The 22,884-nt window shown below is 39.9% G+C and overlaps 1 protein-coding gene across 1 annotated transcript in view; it reads right to left on the bottom strand.

Moving 5' to 3' along the window:
- Neurl4 (neuralized E3 ubiquitin protein ligase 4) overlaps positions 1–22,884 on the bottom strand; it is a 636,447-nt gene that overhangs the window by 108,249 nt on the left and 505,314 nt on the right. The window contains exon 19 of the mRNA XM_090369970.1: positions 20,044–20,202. Within this exon, the coding sequence (XP_090226096.1) occupies positions 20,044–20,202 (159 nt within the window). The remainder of the gene's footprint in view (positions 1–20,043; positions 20,203–22,884) is intronic.

The following is a 22,884-nucleotide window of genomic DNA, read 5'->3' as shown; positions in this document are numbered from 1 at the left end:
ATGTAGTATACTCTGTTGTCGCAGTACAAACTGTAAATGCCAGAGACAGTGTAAGTTTTGGTGTTGGTCTGCAAAGTGTAGTGTTGGGTTGTGTTGGTCTGCTGTTCCTCTGCATTTAGCCACAAGATCCCTGCTGGCACCCGCAGTGGATAGGATCTAACCAATTATAGAAGAAAATAGATATAGGGTAAAAATGTCTTCATTTTTATTTTCGTTTGCGTTTGAGGGCTATTACTTCACAAAGTTACCTTATACTTTTTGCCACTATCGTACTTTAGTGTGATATTCACTCTGTGTAGAATGCTGTTTCTTTTTTTATCATACGCCCGTTGACACCATGCTAGGGAAAACAGCAGTTGAAACATTATTCCATCTTTATGAGTCCGACTGACTCACAGCAAGAGATTGTTACTCGATCGGATCGGACGAACATCGTGGACAGTATTTAAATTCTATACAGTGGGACCAACTGATGATGTTACCAACAGCAAATTCAAAATGGGAAGCATTCAAAGAACTTATCTTGGAAGCTACTAGGCTTTACATACCAACTAAGAAATATTGTTCAAGGTTTAGGCCAAAATGGATGTCAGATGAACTAATGAGGCATATGGCAGAGAAGAAAAATGCATGGGATACTTACAAATTAACACATGACACAGAAGCCTATGATAGATACAAGTTGATATGCAACCAAGTTACAAAGGAGGTTAGGCAGGCGAAGGCAGATTACGAGAAATCCTTGGCAAGGGATGCAAAGAAAAACAGCAAAGAGTTCTTTACTTATGTAAACTCTAGAAGAAAGGGGATGAATCAGATTGGTCCACTTGATATTGATGGGTCAACTGTTGATGATCCTGCTCAGGTAGCTAACAAACTAAATGATTATTTTGCATCGACATTCACACATGAGGAGTTATTCAACAAGGGGAATGCCAGAGGTGTATTCAACTCTAGCAGTAAGCTACAGAATCTTCAAATAATTGGGAGTAACGTGGAGGAGAAACTGTTGAAGATAAACACAAGAAAGGCACCCGGGGTGGATGGGATCTATCCAGTTATATTAAAGGAGGCAGCAAAGGAAGTAAGCAAACCCTTAGCCATAATTATGAGAGCTTCCTTGGACTCAGGGGAGGTACCCATAGACTGGAAATGTGCAAACGTGACCCCAATTCACAAAGGAGGATCAAAGGCTGACACAAGTAATTATAGACCTGTGAGCTTAACTTCTGTTCCTGGAAAATTAATGGAGGCACTGGTTAAAGAAGCCTGGGGTTATACAGTCCTGGGGACTGTATAACCCAAAAGATAAACAGATTGTGCATATAGATTGATTGACAAAGGTAGTTGATTGGAAAATTTTTCCCGAACTTAGACTAGAGGAATCAGAAGATATTGAACTTCCAGATCAAACGTGTACAGAGACAGTGCCAAAAGAAACCTGGATCTTTGATGATCCCGTAGTGGAAGAGTGTGATTGGATCCCACCAACAGACTGCAGACCAGTGATAACCCAGCCAACTAAAACTGTAACTATTCTAGTGTCCATTCCTTTGATGTCTCCCCCAAATAAGAATCAGAATTGGCAATCAGAGATAGAGCAGTCTGTGAGTCAGACAAAACCGCCCGTATGCCAACCCCAGTGCCATGGTTATAATTTGCGCAGTCATGTGACTCATACCCCACATGTGGTAACTATTACTTCCCCATCACAAAATGAAGCGATAGTACCCTTGACAGCTTCCGTTAGAAGAGTGGAAACAGAACCGAGTAATCCCACCAGTGAAACAGAGATGCAGAGAGATGATTCTCCAGATCAAAATATTGAAGAACAAGGAAACGCAGATCAAGAAGAACAGCTGAGTAGAGTAGAGAGAACAATACAGTGGATGTTAGGTCCACTTGCCTCGAGATTGGATCCACAAAACAATGACAAAGGTTTTGATTTAGCAGGTTTACTTAGAGATGCTTGGAGATGATGTATTTAAGATCGAAACTTTGGAGAATAAGAGCGCTTTATGAGGAGAAGACTCGCTATTGTGTTTCTTTTGTTTTAAAATAAAAGGAAAAAGGAGAGGTATATAAGGGTGACAGTATCTTTTTCTATCTTTATAGATTGATTACACTGCGTTCTGAAATAAGTATGAAGTTTGGCCTGAGATGAATGCATGAGAATGGTTTGCATTTTTTTCTTATTGGGAATATTGTTGTTTCTTCATGCATGACATGCTTTTGAAATAAATTTAGTGATTCATAATTGAAAAGGAAAGGGATCAAGAAAGTTATATTTGAGATAGAGAGAGAGAGTAAGAAGAGTGAACGATAAGAGTAAATGACATAAGATTCCCCTCTCCTTTAGTTTTGAAAAAAAAAAAACAAAAGAGAAAAAGCATGCAAATGAAGTAAATCTTTCATCTGAAAGGGAAGAATGAAGAGAGAAAGAAAGAGTAAATGGAATTATTTTCTACTCTTACTATCTTTCTCTTCCTATTCATAGCCACTCCAACTATGCTTCCTGAAAACATCTGGAGGATTATGAACAAGCTTTGGTCCTTCCTCCTCGCTCCTTTACGTTGGTGGTGGGAAGTAATGGTCAACGAAGGCTTCGACCAAGACGAAGTTAAAGAGGGTAAGAGAGTGCCGTAAACCCCAGTATCCAGTCAGCTGGGAATCATTTCTCCCCCCCTCAATGGATACCCATCGGGATTTCTACAGGGCAGAATTAGTGCTTCCCCGCAACAGCTCATCAAGCGCTGGCAGAAGTGTAGGGGAATGAACCATGCCCAATCATTGAAACGAAAGGCGGGAGATCAAAGCCTCTGTAGAAGGTTCTTCCCTCACTGCACACCAGACAACAGTAAAACTGGAGATTTCCTTAATCAAAGGGATGAAGTGCAGCACTCCTGCTCAGGAATGGTGGAGTGCTCCACCATTCCTGAAAGGGAATGGTGGAGCACTCCTTTCAACCGGCCCTGATTCGATCCTCCCTGTCTCAGATGACATCAACACGCAGTCCTTTCACGCAGTCCTTTCACGCCATTCCCAATTCCTTTTCACAATTGGGCTTTCATCAACGTGCAGTTCTGTCGAGACACTGAAGGTGCATTCTCAGCAGAGGAGATTGCTATAATTGCTTGGGATGGCCAATATATAGCTTCTGTTCTAAAGCAAGGAGTTTTCCCAGCACCCTATTTCGGATCATGGATTAGAGTGATCACCAGAGCTTACCAGGTGATCTTTACTGAAGGGGAGGAAAGGGCACGCTACCTTTGGGAAATTCTTGCATTTAAGACTGTTGCAGATATCAGGGACTTCTTCTGCCCTGATAAGGATTCGTTGTGGTTGGAAGAAGACGGTCAATTCCAGTGCCACTGGGATCATCCAATGAAGCACTGTGCAGTGCGAGCAGCCAACTTATACGCTCAATGGCTCGAGCATGAGGGACTGGTAAGAAAGAGATGCAGTACTGCCCAGTCAGAGTGGTGGGCCAAATGAGAGTCGGACAGGCCAAAAAAAAATGGCTATAATGCGCCAAACCCTTGTCATAAAAAGTAAATACTTTCAGTGACCTACTGAATTAGGTCACTACGTCAGATTATAAAAACAAGTATAAACTGTAACATAATGTCTTAAAATAATAAGATTTTTTAAATATGAGTAAAAAGGTTTACTAATTTTAGGAAATTAAAAATAGCAGACACATGGTCATTGTCGGATAAAATCTGACTGAGTGTATACGGCTCAGTCAGATGGTTAAAAGCGGTAAAACGAGCATTTCTAAAACTGGTACAGTCAACTAAAATGTGTCTGATTGTTAAGATTGTGCCACAGGACTCACACATAGGAGGGTCATCAGCCCTCAGCAAAAACGAATGTGTCAAATGACTATGTCCTATGCGGGTCCGGGCAAGAACAACTTCCTCCTTACGATTCCTGCGCAGACTAGACTGCCACGGTTCAATTACAGGCTTTATACAATATAGTTTATTCCCAGTCTGTCTATTCCACGAGTCCTGCCATTGGGAGTGTATGTTTTGGTGTATTATTTGCCTGTAGTCTGTATAGGGGACTGACAGGCAGCGATTATTATTGGGGATTGCTGATTTGGCTGCGGTGTCAGCCAAATCATTTCCCCTAATCCCAATGTGGCTGGGAATCCAGCAGAAGCGGATATCATATTCACGTTCTCGAAGGAAGTGAATCTTCTGCTGAATGCTAGACAGAACCGGATGAGGATTATATCTCACAGATATTAAAGCCTGTAACACACTGAGAGAGTCAGAATATAAAATGAACCGTTGGTATTGGCATTTACTAATGTGATCCAAGGCTAACTCTATAGCATGCAGCTCTGCAGTAAATATACTGCATTCAGAGGGAATCTGCTCTGATGTAGAGCTGTCTGTAAAGACAGCAGCAGATCCCACATATGATTCCAACTTCGAGCCATCTGTGTAAACTGGCGCGAAGTCAGAATGTTCGGCTCGGTGTGCTGAATAAAGCTGCAGGTAGACCGACGATGGAGTGTCCGACTTTCCCCAATTTCTAAGGGACAAGTCACATGCCGGGACATGAGCATGCCAGGGTGGAAAGGGTTGCTTTGGTGTTTGGGCAACCTTGTCTACCTTCATATTAAGTTCTTTGAGTAGCTCTTGGAGACGAATACCAAAAGGACGATTGGCAGTCTTACGGGTATTGCATAAATTTTCCCATCGTGGCTCAAAAACGAATGGCCACGTAGGATGGTCTGGCAGGGATTTTAGTTTTAAGGCGTACTTTAGAGACAACTGCTTACGACGAAGCGATAACGGTGGTTCGTTTGCTTCGACGTATAAGCTCTGGACAGGAGATGTTCGAGAGGCTCCAGTAGCGATACGTAGAGCCTGATGATGGACAGGGTCCAGCCATCGAAGGGCACGGTCTCTGGCTGAAGAATATACTTGGGACCCATAATCTAATTTGGATCGCACAAGTGCACGGTAAAGCCGTAGAAGGGTACGTCGGTCTGCTCCCCAAGATGTGGAGGAGAGCGAGCAGAGAATATTAAGCCCACGTGTGCACTTTGTGCGGAGTTGACAAATATGATCCAAAAAGGTTAGTTTTTTATCGAATATGAGTCCCAAGAATTTTGTGTTCGCTGCTACTGGAATAGCATTTTGTCCGAGCCTTAATTCAGGTTCAGGATGAAGATTACGCTTGCGACAAAAGTGTACGCAAACGGTCTTCTCCGGCGAGAACCTGAAGCCATTAGCAAGTGCCCAAGAATTCAGACTATCTATGGCTTTCTGCAGTTGTCTTTCAATAACCCTCATGTTGCATGACTGACAAAAAATGCTAAAGTCATCAACATAGAGGGCACTGTTTACAGTCGGAGGAAGTTGTTCTGTGATGGAATTTATTTTTATGGCAAAAAGCGTGACACTTAATACTGATCCTTGTGGTACTCCCTCCTCTTGGCTAAAGGAGCGAGAGAGTGAGGATCCCACACGAACTTGGAACGATCGATTGGCTAAAAAGGTTTGAATAAAAAGGGGGAGATGCCCTCTAAGGCCTAGGCTATGTAAATCTTTTAAAATGCCAAATCTCCAAGTTGTGTCATACGCTTTTTCCATGTCGAAGAACACCAACACCAAGTGTTCGCATTTTAGGAAAGCATCCCGGATGGATGCTTCCAATCTAATAAGATGGTCCAAAGTGGACCGGTTCCTTCGGAAGCCGCACTGGATGTTGGAGAGAAGGTCATTTGATTCGAGATACCATATTAAACGAGAATTAACCATTCTCTCCAGGATTTTGCACAGACAGCTAGTCAGAGCAATAGGACGATAGTTGGTGGTGACTTTTGGATCCTTTCCTGGCTTAGGGAAGGCAAGAACGATTGCCCTTCGCCAGGAGTCCGGAAACTGCCCTTCAGTAAAGATTCTGTTATACAGAAAGAGCAGACAATCCATAGATTTTGGTGAAAGATGTTTAATCATTTCATAATGGATGCCATCTGGTCCAACAGCACTTGCTTTGGAAAGAGTGAGGGCTCTTTTCAGTTCCTCTATAGTGAATGCCCCGTTGTAGGGATAGAGGCCCTTGGTCTTAAAATTAAGTGCTTGTTTTTCTAGTTTATGTTTCAGGACCAGGAACTCTCGGGAATACGAAGATGTTGCAGAGATGTTAGAGAATGTTTCCCCAAGAGAATTAGCTATTGCAGTTGGATCTGCAATAGCGCATCCATTATAATCTAGGATTGAAGAAGGGTGGGATGTATATTTTCCCTTCATTTTCCGGATTTTATCCCAGACTACCTTAGAGTTGGTAGACTGGTTAATAGATGATGTAAAACGGATCCACGATTCCTTTTGACTCTGACGGCGGATATATCGTGCTTTGGCTCGTGCACGTTTAAAGGTTATAAGGTTGGTTGTGGTGGGATATCGGCGGAATATCCCCCACGCTTTGTTTTGAGCCTTTTTTGCTGATGTGCATTGTGAATTCCACCAAGGTTTAGGAAATGGTGAAAACCGGGCAGATGTTTTTGGAACAGCATTCGCAGCTGCTTGGACAATATTTTCTGTGATGTACTTAACTGCATCATTGATAGACTCTTGACTGACTGTGCTAAGATCAAAATTTGCCTGATGTTGGAAGGCAGTCCAGTCAGCCTGATCAATCTTCCACCGTGGTAACCTAAAAGGAAGACATGGTCTCCCACTGTGTAACAAGGTTATCACAGGGAAGTGATCGCTTCCGTATGGATTCTCCTCCACCTCCCAAGTGAGTGAAGGGAGTAGAGAAGGGGAGCAGATAGAGAGATCAATGGCAGAATAAGTACGGGTAGGCATGTGGAAGAAGGTGTTTGTTCCAGTATTTAGAAGGGAAAGGTCATTGTCATTGAGCATACGCTCTATGACTCGTCCCCTTCCGTTGATGTTAGCACTACTCTACAGGGTGTTATGTCCATTCATATCCCCGAGAAGTAAGAAAGGGGGAGGCAACTGCGTTAGAAGATCATCAAGGTCTGCCTGGGAGATGTCAGTCCCAGGTGACAAATAGAGCACACAGTTAATAAAAATCCCACCGTAAGGCGAATTGCAACAGCCTCTATGCTAGTTGTAATTAGTAAGGGCTCACTGGGGTCTGGTTACCCACAAGGATAGCCACTCCCCCATGTACAGAGCCATCTGCAATTCTATCCTTACGAAAAATTGTGGTGTTATGCATCGTGGGATCGTCATTTGCCTTTAGGTATGTCTCCTGCAAGCAAAAGCAAACTGGCTCGTGCTTTTGCAGGAGGGCCTTGATGTCATCTATATTTCGCCGGAATCCACGACAATTCCATTGTAGGAATTTAGCCATTATTTTGGCTTGGTGGGTCCATCAGGCGGCTTCCGAGGTGCTGAGGGCTTACTTTTATCAGTCTTGGATTTGTCTTTTTTAGGGAAGAATGGACGCTGTCCCGTGTCCATTTCTTCCTCCGCAAAGAGTTCCAAGACTGAATCTTCGGGTACCTCCTTCTGCTCGACATCCATCTTTTCTTGGGTACTAGGGGGGGACTTCCCCTTTTTTATTCTTATCTTTCATAATTATCTTTGTTGTTTGTGGAGCATTAGGAGGTACCGATATAGGAGTGGCAGCTGATTGGTCCTTCTGTGCAGGTTTTTGTGAACTTAAGAGATAACGCGCGATGGGAGTGAAAGACTCCTTTGGAGGAATGGTCATGTCCGTCTGAGTTCCGACGGAACATCTCCCTGCTACCTTCTGGGCGTAGGTAGGTTTGTTGATATTCAGGGGTTTGACCGATTTCCTTGCCTCCTGGTATGATATATTTAGCTCTGCCTTCAGCCGTTGAATTTATTTTTCTTCTTTCCACCTCTGGAATGCTCGTGAATAGGCCGGGTGTTCGCCTTCACAGTTAATACAGGTGGGTTTTACGGCTGAACATGCTGTTGTTTCGTGGTCCTTTGCACCGCATCGAGCGCATGCTAGGACTCCACGGCAGGCCATTTGAGAATGTCCATACTTCTGGCATTTAAAAAACCGTAAAGGGTTCGGAACGTATGGACGGACTGAACAGTTGATGTATCCAGCTTTAATCTCATCAGGAGGTTTAGGAGTGTTAAAAGTCAGGATAACGCTCCTGGTTTTAACAATTTTTCCATCCCTTCGCGCAGTGATTCTCTTGATGGAAATGACTCCTTGTGGTTTTAATTCGGAGCAGATTTCCTCCTCGGTTACGTCGAGAAGGTCCCACTCCAAAATGACACCTCTTGATGAATTGAGTGTTCTGTGTGGTGTCACAGTTATAGGGATTCCTCCGATTGATGTGTTCGGAGTAGATGTTCTGATTGCCTGTCATTTTTAGTTTCAATTAAAAGGTCTCCAGAACGAAGCCTTTTAACTGATTTGGGTGAACCTGCTAACCCATCTAACCCTTTTCGAATAAAAAAGGGTGACATTTTACCAATCGGTGTCTCATTGGTAGAATGCATGATTAAGAACCTTGGGACTGGCCCTGATGGTAATTCGGTTTGCTGCCTCTTATTAGCAATAATGCTATCTGGATTTTTGTCAATGGTTTCAGATAGGGACCGGGTTGGGGCCCCTGAAGAAGTTAGTTTATCAGGATTCATGGAGTTTATTAAATTGTTCAGTGCCCGGGCTCCCCACCCACCATGGAGCCCAAAGGGACGCCCACTACCCGGCATGCAATAAATGCGCTCGGGAGTGGGACGCCAGGGCTACCCAGACACTATAACCGCACCGCCGCCAGCCTGAATCCTGTCCCTCGGACCATGAGGGTAGGGGCGTAGCATTGATACGGTTGACCCTCGCAGGCGAGCCTACTAGCCGATTGATCCTAGCCGGGCCCCTCAACCACCGGGATCCCCCTTTCCGAATTTCCACGGGTCGCAGCGCACGGCAAACACGCCGGATTCCATTGATGTAAGCCTGGAACCTGGGCTTGTGGGCTTTGGATCCCAGTGATGCTAGTCTGGAAGTCCAGCAGCGTCACTGGGAGGTCCCCTCACCACGTACAGGTGCCCACGTCGAGGGGAATAGAACTTGAGAACACGAGATTGTTGTCCTAATAATTAAAAGACTAGTCGATCATATAAAACACAGGCGTTTTCGAACATCAATATTAATGAAAAAACTTGCCCGGAGATCTTATTGTGCACATCATTTTGAATAATAGTAAGAGTTGAATGTCTTCGTCTCCATTTGAAAAATGATGTCCAGAAAACAAACACCTGTGGAACAATAGACTCTGGAAAGCAAATACTAGTCTTCACCTAAACAGAAAGAACAGACAGGAGAGGAGAGGGGTTATGCACTTATTTAAGAAAAACCTAAAATCTAAGGAAGTGCATCTAGTTGAAAGGGATGGCCAGTGCAATGTTAAGTCAGTTTGGTGTCCCATAAGCACTGTGAAAGCAAAAATGATAGTGGGAGTGTGTTATAGGCCTAATGACTCTGATGAGTACAACACACAATTGTACAGAGAAATAGAGTGGACCAGTAAATCAAAATGACTTAGAATGGCAGATTTTTCCAGATATTGAATGGAACTTTTCGGTTGGTGTCTCAGAAAACAGCAAGACTTTTGTGGATTTATTGGATGATTGTTTTTTTCCAGAAAACATGTCAGAGAGAGAGAGAGAGAGAGAGCTAGAGTAATACATTTCTGATTATCATCAGTGATGATTCATGTATTAAGAATCTGCAGATAAAAGAACCACTAGATGCCATGATCACAGTGCAAGATTTACTTAAAGATGTAACTACCACCAAAGGTAAAGGGAAAGGTTTTTGCAAAGTATAGTTTTTAAAATCTATACATTGGGACCAGCTGATGATGTTACCAATGTTGAATTCTAAATTGGAAGCCTTCAGGGCCCTAATCTTGGAGGCTACTAGGCTTTTCATATCAACTTAGAAATGCTGTTCAAGGCTTAGGCCTAAATGGATATCAGGTGAAATAATGAGACTCGTCGCAGAGAAGAAAATGCATGAGATGCATATAAATTATCAGGAGATACATAAACCTATGTAGATACAAGTTGATCTGTAACCAAGTTACAAAGGAAGTTAGGCAGGCGAAGGCAGATTATGAGAAATCTTTGGCAAGGGATGCAAAGAAAAACAGCAAAGAGTTTTTTACTTATGTAAACTCTAGAAGGATGGGGATGAATCAGATTGGTCCACTTGATATCGATGGGTCAACTGTTGATGATCCTGCTCAGGTAGCTAACAAACTAAATGAATACTTTGCATCGACATTCACACATGAAGAGTTATTCGGCGAGGGGAATGCCAGAGACGTATTCAACTCTGGCAGTAAGCCAGAGAATCGTGTAATAACTGAGAGTAAAGTGGAGGAGAAATTGTTGAAGAGAAATTGAAGATATTAAAGGAGGCAGCAAAGGAAGTAAGCAAACCCTTAGCTATGATTATGAGAGCTTCCTTGGACTCAGGGGAGGTACCCACAGACTGGAGATGTGCAAATGTGACCCCAATTCACAAAGGAGGATCAAAGGCTAACACAAGTAATTATAGACCTGTGAGTTTAACTTCTATTCCAGGAAAATTAATGTAGGCACTGGTTAAAGACGCATTGGAGGATCATCTAGACAAGACTTCAGTTATAGCTCAGACACAGCATGGTTTTGTTAAGGGGAAGTCTTGCCTGACCAATTTGATTGGATGCTATGATGCAGTCACAAAAGAACTGGATGCAGGGAATAACTTTGATATTATATACTTGGATCTTTGAAAGGCTTTTGATACTGTTGCATATGGAAGACTGCTGCACAAATTGGAGCAGTGTGGCATTGGAGGCAAATTGCTGCTTTGGATAAAGGGGTGGTTGAGGGGGAGAAGACAGAGAGTCGTAATCAATGGACACTGCTCATTGTGGACTAATGTTATTAGTGGAGTCCCTCAGGGTTCAGTGTTGGGTCCATTATTGTTTTCTGTATTTATAAATGATATTGATGATGGTATATCAAGCTTAATGTCCAAGTTTGCAGACGATACAAAGGTTGGCAGGGTTGTCAAGGACACTACTGACACTATGCTGCTGCAACAGGATCTGGAAAGGTTGAGCAGATGGGCTGAGAGGTGGCAAATGAAGTTTAACATTGACAAATGTAAAGTACTACATATGGGAAACAGCAACCCCAGAGCAACGTATCAACTCTGTGGTACTACACTGAGAGTGGTAGAGAATGAAAGGAACCTGGGGGTGGTTGTGCAGGGAGATATGAAGTTCTCTGAGCAGTGCAGATGGGCTGCAAGAGTAGCTCATGGTGTATTGTCAATGATATATAGGAATTTTTCTAGCAGGGATAAGGAGGTGATTATTCCCTTGTATAAGGCAATGGTTAGGCCATACCTAGAATACTGTATTTGTACAGGTCTGGAGGCCTCATTTCAAGAAGGATGTAGAGCTGCTGGAACGAGTACAGAAAAGGGCAACAAGATTAGTGAATGGAACAAACGGGGTGCTCTTACGAAGAAAGGCTTAAGTTTTCAAATTACAGTGTCTGGAGACTAGGCACCAGTGAGGTGATCTGATAGAGGTGTATAAAGCCTTGAATGGTTTGAGCATGCTCAATGCTAATGGGATTCTTCTCTTGGTCAGAATAATCACCTGAGAGGGCATAAATTCAAATTGAGGAAAGACAGATGTAGGATAGACGTGCGGAAATTTGCCTTTAGCCAGCGGATGGTTGGTTGGTGGAACAGACTTCCATCCCTTGTCATGGAAGTTGATAGCCTAAATAAGTTTAAGGCTCAGCTGGACAGGTATTTCAAACAAACAGAGAGGTGAAGTGGAAGTGGGGTTTTTTTTTTTTTTTTTTTTGGCTGATGCTGCATAAGCTTGCCTTCTTGCATCAAATGCCTCTACTAATGCTAATCTAGCTGCCTCTATTCTGCCATATAGTGAATGGCGGGAGTCCGAGTAGTGTGTATGTATGCGTGGGAGGGCATTGTTTAGGCCACGTTATGTCAAGGATCTGGGTATATTCTCACCATGTGTGTGTGTGTGTGCCATATCCAAAAATTACAAAATGGCCCCCCCTCCACTTTTTCTTACTATCGAATACACCATGAATTGTCAAACTAATAGAGCAAACTTATCTGCAAATAGAAACAAACCTCCCAAACACTTCCTAGTTCATTTCACAAATATATGGTGTCAGATGTAATCTCAATGGCATCCATTTCCACTTACAGTCTGCCAAACCCCATGTATTTTTTTTTTCCTGACAGAATCTCAGTGCTCGGTTGATTCAACCACTGCTCATCTCAATTGCCAAAATTATTCGCTGTATAACTCCTTTTGCTTCCAAGGTGGTACTTGTACGTATGTACATTCCTATATTCCCTGTCGGAGAATTTGTAATTTGGATTCTAATCTTTTCGACCTCCTCTGTCTTAAAATCTCTCTACCTCATTCTGTCAAATTCATCTGTTGTCTCTACAATTCTCCCAACTCCACTAATAATTTGGAACTCTTTGACTTCCTCTCTTTGCAAAATGACTTTCTCCAACCAACTTTCCTAACAGTGAGGTAATTTTCCTTGGTGATTTTAATGGGCACAACTGCAGCTGGCTTTCGTTTTCTAGTCACACCGACCCATCTGGTCGAGACGCTGAGGCTTTTGCAATTAATAATGACCTCGCACAGAATGTTCATTTACCTACTAGAATATAACAATCCTAACCATACAGCCAACATGCTTGATCTTTTTCTCACAAACAACCCTTATAAGTACACGGTTGAAGTGAGTGGTCCTTTAGGCACCTCAGATCACAACTTGGTGATTGTCTCTTCTCCAATGGAGCCTTTATCTTATAGCTATTCCCAACTTCGTGTTGTTTGGCATTACACGAATGTAAAATGGGATGACCTGCGAGATTTCTTTTCTTCTTTTCCTTGGTCGGATTACTGTTTCAAAACTTCTGACGTCAACATTTGCTCAGATCGTGTCAGTGAAATTATTCTTATAGAATAAGAATAATGGAATCCTTTATTCCCCACTCCACCTTAAAATCTCTTCCTTTATATGAACCTTGGTTTTCCAATAAATGTGCTAAGGCTGTTCAATAGAAGAATGTTGCATATCGTAACTGGCTTGTTTCCAATTCTTCAGTTTCATTTTCTGCCTACACCAGAGCTTTCAACAATTGTAAAGCAGTTATTAATTAGTCCAAACTAGATTTTGAGCAGGCTATGAGTAGAAAACTTGCTTCTTGCCCTAATGGTAGCCGAGCATTCTGGTCTCTTGCCAAAGCTATTGGCCGCAACTTTTACCCATTCTCTGCTCCCACCTCTGTCAAAACCAGATGGTTCTATTTTAATTTCAGCCAAGCATAAAGCTGACCTGCTAGCATCCTATTTTTCTTCAAACTCATGTATTAATGATGTTGGTAAAACACCTCCCACCATTCCCAGCATGCTCCATTCCGTGCTTCATGTGATCTTCCATCAAAAGGATATCAGAAGCATTTTAATGAATCTCGATGCTAAGAAAGCTCCACGTCTTGATGGTATTTCTCCACTTGTTCTCAAAACCTGCACTCCTCAACTTACTCCTGTTCTTTGGTGCCTTTTTTTCACTTTCCTATTCCAAAGATGTTTTTCTTTCTGCTTGGAAATTTGCTCATATCCAGCCAGTTTCTAAAAAGGGTGACAAATCCCTCCCATCCAATTATCATCCCATTGCAATTACTTCTATTCTTTCAAAATAATGGAGAAATCAATTAACTGCCAACTCTTAAAACTGTCTAGAAACTTTCCATCTGATCAACGATCGCCAGTATGGAGTTGCTCTTGACATCTCAAAAGGCTTTCGCTCATGTTTGGTGTAAAGGTCTTCTAAACAGGCTTTCCTTCTTATGGTTTGCCAACTGTTTTTTGTAATTGGTTATCCAGTTTTTTCTCTGACTGCTCACTGAGGATGATGGTAGATGGCTCTCTGTCTTCTAACTTCTCCACTAATGCTGGTGTCCCCCAAAGTTCAGTTCTTTCCTCCACTCTTTTCCTCTAGTATATTAATGACCTTCTTCCATTGACTGGAAATCCTATCCATAGTTTTGCTGATGATAGCACATTGCATTCCACTTTCCAATTTGAGAAATCTCGTCCTGTTCAATCAGCTTCAACTTCTCGAATATCTGCTACCAATTCTTTAAATGCCGATCTCCAGGTAATTCTCTAGTGGGGTAAAGACAACCTCTCTCTCAGGCTTCTAGATTCCATTCAGAAGAGGGCAGTTAGGTTAATTGATGTTTCATCTGTAACAGAGCCTCTCCACTCTCTGTCTCATAGATGTACTGTTGCTGCCTTTTCTACAGATACTTCGATGGGCTCTGTTCTGAATTGGCTTCTATAATTTCCACTCTCTCTCTCTCTCTTTCAAAACAGTCTGATCACATGCCGCCACCAGCCAACATCTGTTTACTGTCCAACTTCAAACTCACAGGACCAACTTTTCATCTTCCTTGTTTATTCATTCAACTGCTGTTTTCTGGAACAACCTTCCTTCATACATATTTCCTAAAAATTACAATCTATAGAAGTTGAAGTCTAATGTCAACAAATATTTTCTTTTGTTTTCTCTACCTCCAACCCATCCATGGTACATCAGTTCTAATACCTCTCGTGTTTGGGGGTTTCATAAAAAAAAAAAAAAGGGCTTCAGTTCTGCAAATTGTAGCATCTCTAGATTAGGCACCTGTGTGGTGTCTGATTGAGATGTTTAAGGCTTTTTACAGATTGAGTATGCTCAATGCTGTGAGATTCTTACTCCTGCTCAGACTATGTGCACATGAGAGAGTGAGGGAGCATAAATTCAAATTGAGGAAGGTTGGTTGCCGTAGAGGTGTGCAAAAGTTTGCCTTTAGTAAACAGGTGATTGATTGTTGGAACAAAGTTCTATCTGATGTTGTGGAAGTGGATAGGATGAACAAATTCAAGGAAGAACTACAGAAACTGTTGAAAGGGATTGATATGTGAAATGGGAAGGTGCTTTTTTTTGGCTGATGATTTATAAGCTTTGCTTCTTGCATCATTTTCCACCCTAATAATATTTTTCTTCTCTGATTAGTTCATCTAATTACTCTCATTAGTTCATCTAATAATCATTTAGGTGTACGCCTTGAGTATCTCTTAGCTGGTATAAAAAGCCTACTAGAATCTACATTTACTTCCCTGAATGCTTCCCATTTAGAATTTCAGCTGATAATATTATCCCTTGGTCCAAATGAATAGAATTTAAAAACTGTCTAAGACCATCACTGCTTTACAAAAGTGAATTTCCTCCTCTTTACTTAAAGAGGAGGAATTAAAGATATAACAGTAGTTATATCTTTAAGTAGATCTCACATCAACACACCATGATTACTGCTGTCTAGTGGTGCCTTTATCTGCAAGTTCCTAATGCACAAAGAGTCATTAATGAGAATTTTTGCTCTCATTACTTTTCTAAAGTCCTCTTGTAGAAAGGTCTTGCTACTGTGTAAACCAACTCCCAAGTTACAGTCAATATCTGAAAAGTTAAAACCTCCCCTCACCTCACCTTTATAAGACATTCTGATTTGCTGGCCCACTTTATTTGTCTGTATAGCTGTTCATTATGCTAATCATAATCATTTGGCCTATAGCACAAGACTACTCTTATTTTTGTTTTCACAGTTAACTGACTCATATTGCACTGTCTCCCATTTCAGTTGTGCGTACTATCTTAGATTCTATGAGCTTTTTAATCAAGAGGATTACCCCACCCCATCCTGTTCTCCACCTTACTCAAACTACATTGTGATATTTGTCTCTGCTGCTTTGGACAAATTAGTGTCAGCTATGTATTGCATATTTCATTTCTCTGCAGTTGCCTACCTTTCATAATTCTCTTTCATCCACTGTATTCATAAAATATGTATATTACACACATACATATATATCATAGTTGATAATCTACAGAGTTGTTCAGTTTTTATGCTATTTCCACTGTTACCATTCTGTTACGCTGCATATTTTTTATACTTATATTCTAGCAATATTTGTATAAGTCAGTGAATCAATATATCAATATATTTGAAGATGTTTTTCACATTTCATTTCTCTACAGCTCTCCTATTACAATTATATTTCCTTCATTATATTTGTAAGATATACACAATATATATCCTACAAATATTATGTTCAATAAAAGCCCAATTATCTGGCATCCCTAAGGATTGGGGATGCTAGATGTCTGACATGAGAATTACTTGTATAATATGTTTTTAATGCTCCTTTAACTGGCATTATTCTTGTTATTGCCTATAATATATAATGAAATGTCATAATGCAGGGTTCCCTGGCTTGCAGCTCACTCCTTCACATTTTGCAGCATGTAGCATCCATCAACTGTTATTTCCCATAAGGTTAAACTAGCATGTTACAAAATAGTTTCCCATAGATTTGAAAATATCTGTTTTTAACAATTTTCAATTTTTCTATTTATGTATTTTCCTCAGAATTTAGCAATATTGTTATTAACATATAATAGGACTGTTATTGGTATTATGTAATAATTGGAGAGTTTTATATTTAATTATTAAATGTAAAAAAAGAAAAAAGGAACTGTAAATACAAACTGTACATAACAAAAATTAAATTCTATTCCTGAGGTAAGGAACTGGTCTTGCAGGCTGCAAGACCAGTTCCTTACCCAAGACAAAAAAAAAAAGGTTGGAAACCACTGTCATAATTAGTATTAGCAATGGCCATGTGTGCAAGGAAGTCTGTGGCTTATGCTGCTTATGTAACATTATGATTCACAATTTTTATCATTGAAAGTTTATCACTGATTGTGCTACTATATCAGAAATTGTTGAAAAGCCAAGATTGTACTCCTTCATAAGTACATTGAAATTTTCTCTTTTTTCTAATTATCCACAAATATCTGGTTTCCATTTTAAGGTAAATACAACACCTCTACATTTTTCAACAAATTCCTCATATTTTTTTGTACACCCTATCAGTAAACCATTCATACATACAGGATGGATGGGTTACTGATATAAGGATATAAATACACTTGCCAATACAGGTAGGCCCCAATTTATGATCAAGGAAGAATTATAACACATTTAAATGAGATAAGTTCCTTCACTACGAAAATTGAACCATAAGAGTTAATATAAGTGTTTTTTATATTTGTGGTTATTTTATAATCATGAGATATAAATAATATTTATAAAAAAATATAAGTATCAAAATAAAAATTTAACTTAGTACTTTGTTCCTGTAGAGCCATCTTTGGACTATGTAGTAATGTTACTATCTGTCCCCCTTATTGATATTCTTTGACAGTGGTGTAATGGGGTGGAATTAATGGGATGGGCCTGATGGAGGGTCAACCGGTTTTGCAGGTTCTTTGGCCTTAGAAAACAACTGCAGCAATGATGTCTGGAGAGCTTTTTTCTTTCTGTCTTCTAACATATTGCAGTAGGGTTTCAATATGTTTGGATGGATAGCTCTTTGGATGGAAGTACTGCATTCCCAGTCTGGGTCCTTATCACATTGAGTTTCACAGCCTGTTTGTATTTGTGCCAAAGCTGATTGACGTGTCTTTGTGGTGAAGATCCTAACTGGCACAATCTCCAGCTCTTCCTCCTCAGAATCCTGTTTATCCAGTTGTGCAGCCAGATCCTCTAAGTCCTCCTCTGAAAGAGGCTCACCATGGCTTTGCAGCAACTCACTGACATCATCAATGTCAACCTTGTCAAGGTCAACATCCTCAGTCATCTGAGTGACATCTTCAGCCACTGCTGAAATGGACTCAAACTCAAGAAAGTAAGGAAAGTAAGATGCATCAGTCCACAATTTCCACCAAATGCCATTCATGCATGATTGCGACACTTGTTTCCAGGCTGCAGCAATGTTACTTATGGCCTTAAGGATGTTGTAGGACCTCCAGTCCTTCACAGTCACTGAGTTAGATGCCTGCACTGCCTCGACAATCCCTTTGAAGGTCATACATAAATATTACGCCTTGAAGGTTGCAATAACGCCCTGATCCACTGGATGCAACAGTGAGGTGGTGTTGGGTGGCAAATAAATGACCTTCACATTCAGAATGTTGTTAGGGATATTTTCAAGATTAGATGGATGTCCTGGCGCATTGTAGAGGACTGAAACAGCATTTTTGGACAAGTTATTTGCTGAACAAAATTGGGTCACCTCTGGACAAAAGAATGAAGTGTACCATTCAGTGAAAGGGGTCTGGTTCACCCACGCCTTCTTAGTACTTCGTTCTAAGTCTTCACAATGCCCTTCACAACAAGTGGATTCTCTGAAATGTACACCAACATCGGCTTTAACTTAAAAGTTCCTGATGCATTACCACCCAGAAGTAATGTAAGCCGATCTTTTTCAGCCTTAAAACCAGGGGCAGACCTCTCTTCACAGGCTATGTACATCCTACCAGGCATCTTCTTTCCGTACAGCCCTGTTTCATCAACATCAAAGACCAAGTCTGGGGTGTAGCAGCCTTCATCCATTAACTTTTGGAATGTGGAGAATATTCCTCAGCATCTGCAGTGTCGGTGCTAACTGCATCACCAGTAATTTTTACATTGTGAATTCTGGTCTGGTTTTTGAACAGGAAAAATCAGCCCTTGCTATCCAAAAATGATTCAATCCCTCCCCATTCCTCATTAATTTCATTCAAAAAGCTCCTAGCCTTGTCCATAACCACTGCCTTTGTTACAGGAATGTTATTTTGGTTCATATTGTCTATCAACAGCACTAGAAACTTCTCCATTATCTCACTACTTGAATAAGTTGTTCTAGAAATGCTTACATTAACAATTCCTGTATGTGACTGCTTGATCTTCTCAGCATTATTCACAATGGTCGTTAAATTAGAAGGTGCTAAGTTTAAGGTCTTGCACACCTCTGAATGCCACTCACCAGATTCTATACAATGAATAATGTCCATTTTCACTTCAATCGTTAAAGTTTGTGGCTTTTTTAACATGTGCAGGCACATTCACCACTATGCTTAGACGACAAGGTTGCACAATTTATTTTAAACAATAAGATAGTATGAATCAGAACTGTAATGCTCAATATGTTATACATTGATATCAATATTTGTAAAATAATAAGAGAAGTTTACCTCAATATAATATGTAGAACACTTTCGTATGATACTCTCCAGCAATTAAAACAAAAAAATCAAAAATCTTACATTACAGTAAAAAATAATTAAAAATAAATTGAACACAATTAAAAATCAAATGTTTTTTTAATTATTTTTTACTGTAATGTAAGATTTTTGATTTTTTTCATTTTAATTGCTGGAGAGTATCATATGGAAGTGTTCTACGTATTATATTGAGGTAAACTTCTCTTATTATTTTACAAATATTAAAACAATAAGGCACTAATGAACACAGGAAATTATTAAAATTTAAGGCATAGCTCACAACACGTGCACACTGGCAGATGAAGAGAAAGCAACTGATGTCAACACTAGCACCACCTAAAAGTGCTCACTTCCTGTGCTGCATTTACACTTGCATTTTCAAAAATTTTTTTTTTTTTTTTTTTCATTTTTCATTATTATTGTAAAAGTGTGTTAATGTGAAATGGGATAAACTGAAGCGTCGTAAAGTGGGACCGAACTGTACTTTAACAGTGAAGACTAAGCAAAAAAGAATAGACTTCAATGCCTGTGTCATACACTTTGGATGTAATATAAACAGTAAATACAATATTTTTCAAGTTAATTTTATTTAAAACAAATTGTCTTTTTACACATTATTGTTTTTATTAATGCATTTTTGTAATGTGTGTTTTTTTAATTATTTAATTCACAGTTTCTTTGCCAATGGAAAGGTAGGTAAGTGCAACTATTTTTTTTTTATGTATGATTTTTAAAATGTGCTAGCTGAGTGAACTTTGTAAACAGATGGTGCTGGATAGCTAGACATTCATTGAATGAACGAACACACGCAGACAGACAGATACACAGAGTAAATAAACTCACTTACCTTAATACCATTATGAAAAATGGAATCTCCACAGATTATCCATGATGATTTTCTTATTGATAAAGCTGACACAGGAAGATGCAATTTTTCTGGAGACTGGTATATAACACCTATCTGTATAGAAGAACTCCATTTTGGGTGTAAGCTATCAATCCTCACCTTTGCATAAAAATGAAGCAAAGAAACACCTTCAGCAATTGACTTATTGATTTTTATTATTATTAATTAAAAAACAATTTTTAATGAAAAACATCAAAGTTAATGCATAAATATGTGCACACACATTGTGTGTGTGTGTACATATTTATTCATGGTGGTGGAGGCTAAAGTAGAAACTGCTTAACAGAAACCACGTTATAGTCATAATGGCTATGATCAAGGAAAATAATGCAAAACTAATAATAAAGAAAATATAATATAATATAATAAAAAAAAAAAAGAAAAGAAACCCAAAACATAAAATGGTAATAGTAAAAATGATAATAGTAGCAGTAATGATAGGTCCTAAGATCAATTAAGTCTATGATGTTACGTCATGAAAATTCAATATTATTTATAGGGTTATAGTTCTAATTATTTTATTTATATCAACTACCATAATACACCATAAGGTTCTCCTCATTTAAATTGCATTCACCAAAGAGATCTTGGTGTGTGCGCACGAATGTGTGTGAGCGTGCATACACACGTGTGTGTGTTTATTATTACAGCAAGGAAACAGATCAACATTTTTTTTAAATTATAAAGATCTTTACTTAATTTATAAATACAATAAAATAGTACATTTCCTATTTATTATTCTATGTTCTGTCAAGGAAAGGCTCACAGATAACTCAATTATTCTATATCTTCCTATCTTCAGTCCTCTCTTATTAGCATTAGTTGAGGCATATATGATGCAAGAAAGCAAGGCAAGCTTATACAGCATCAGTCAAAAAAAAAAAAAAAAAAAAAAACCCCTTCTCATTTCACCCATCCGGTCTCTAGTTCAGCCTTAAATTTATTTAAGCTATCAACTTCCACAACAACAGATGGAAGTCTGTTCCAGCAACCAACTACCCACTGGCTAAAGGCAAACTTCCACACAGCTATTCTACAACTGTCTTTCTTCAATTTGAATCTATGCCCCCTCAGGTTCTTAGTCTGAGCAAGCAGAAGTATCCTGTCAGCACTGAGCCTGCTCAAACCATTCAGAGCCTTATACACCTTAATCAGATCACCTCACAGGTGCCTAGTCTCCAGATGCTGCAACTTGCTGAACTTAAGTCTTTCTTATTTTCTCCATCATCACCATTCTCTCTTAATTCATCTCTCCTAGTTTTCCTCGATATATCTCTCTCTCTCTCTCTCTCTCTGGGCCACCTTCGGTCAACTTTTCCCTCCATCAACATCAATCCCTCACCTTGAAACATATCCAATTCACTTTCTCTTCTCCTTCTGATTATTTCAGTGAAACATTTCTTCTCTCTCTCACACACACACACACACACCCTTCTCAAAACCTCCATTTTTCTTACTTTATCAATCCACCTTATCTTTTCCATCCTCCCATATTCTTCTTCACTTTTCAAAAGCTTTTTTTACACAATACTATTTTAGTTCTTACTCGTACTTCTCTGCTGCTCTTTGCTACTTCCACTTAGGCTTTCCAAAACTATAGTCCCTGAGGCTTGTCACAGACATTCTTCCAGCTATGATAGGCTAGGGCTTGCTATGTGGGAGTCTAAAATGCTGATGAAATTGATATTTAGGTCACATTTACAAGTTAAATGGGCTAAATTTTGGTGACGTACAGTTGTTCTGCAACAACCAACTCCTTTGCTTGCACTTTCAAGTGTAGTACACCTAACCCTCGATTTACATGGTAGATTGGTTCTGCAAAAGTACCGTGTAAATCACGAATAACATTTGTATAGAAAATGAGGGGGACAGGTTCTGTAATGCTCAATTAAATAATTTACGCATTTTTTTAAATAAAATTAACACTTTATTTTTGTCTAAAGATAAACAACAAAAATTTAAGATAATAAATGGGGTACAGTATAAAAAAGGATGAAGGTGCAAAACTTTCAAAATGTATGAAAACAACGGTTTATTCCATAACTTCTTCACTTGTTAATATAGAAACCTTCTTCTTCCTTCTCAGTTGAAAGTCAACACTACTCCTGCTAGCTTCCTATTCCTCAGAAATTTTTCAAATTTGTTTTCCAAAGAGATTGTCAGAATCAGCCCTAAAATCCATTATAAACGTTTGTATTTCACTGTTACTTAATTCCTTATAAAAAAAAAAGTGCAGCCATTATCAACCCACTGCAGGATGGAAGCCTCCTCAACACTTCATGCTGAGAGAAATGGACCATAATCTGCCACGCTGGTCCAGTGTGGGTTGGCAGATCGACCGTATTCAGCAGTCAGGGGCTTGAACCCCGGTCTACTCAAAGAGCGTGTGCTACTGCACTCCCGCTCCTGACCACTTGGCTGTTGTTATTGTTGTTATTTGGTTTTTAGGAGCATTAGCAACTAAGGCCATATTGCTCCGGGAATATGCGGTGGTCATTCCCTTGACCTTTCCGCATCCTCCGTATTTGGTGGTGACGGGCTCGAACCCCGGTCTAATCAAGAAGCGTGTGCTACGCACTGCTGCTCCTTCCCACCTGGCTACGGAGACGCCACCTGACCACTTGGCTACGGAGGCAAAATCTCTTCATATTGAGCCAAACAATTTCATAATTCCCTTCCAAATCTTAAGCTGTGATAAATGTTTGGATCAATAACGAGAAAATAAATTTCAAGATTTTTAGTCATTTTGAGTCCTTTACTTATAGTGCTGATAAGTGAGCG

The sequence above is a fragment of the Mastigoproctus giganteus genome, chromosome 3 (genome assembly GCF_048544385.1).
Source record: "Mastigoproctus giganteus isolate SK-2022 chromosome 3, ASM4854438v1, whole genome shotgun sequence".
In the NCBI taxonomy this organism is placed as follows: Eukaryota; Metazoa; Arthropoda; class Arachnida; order Uropygi; family Thelyphonidae; genus Mastigoproctus; species Mastigoproctus giganteus.
The sequence above is the reverse complement of the archived record's forward strand: the minus strand, read 5'-3'. Positions and strand labels throughout refer to the sequence as shown.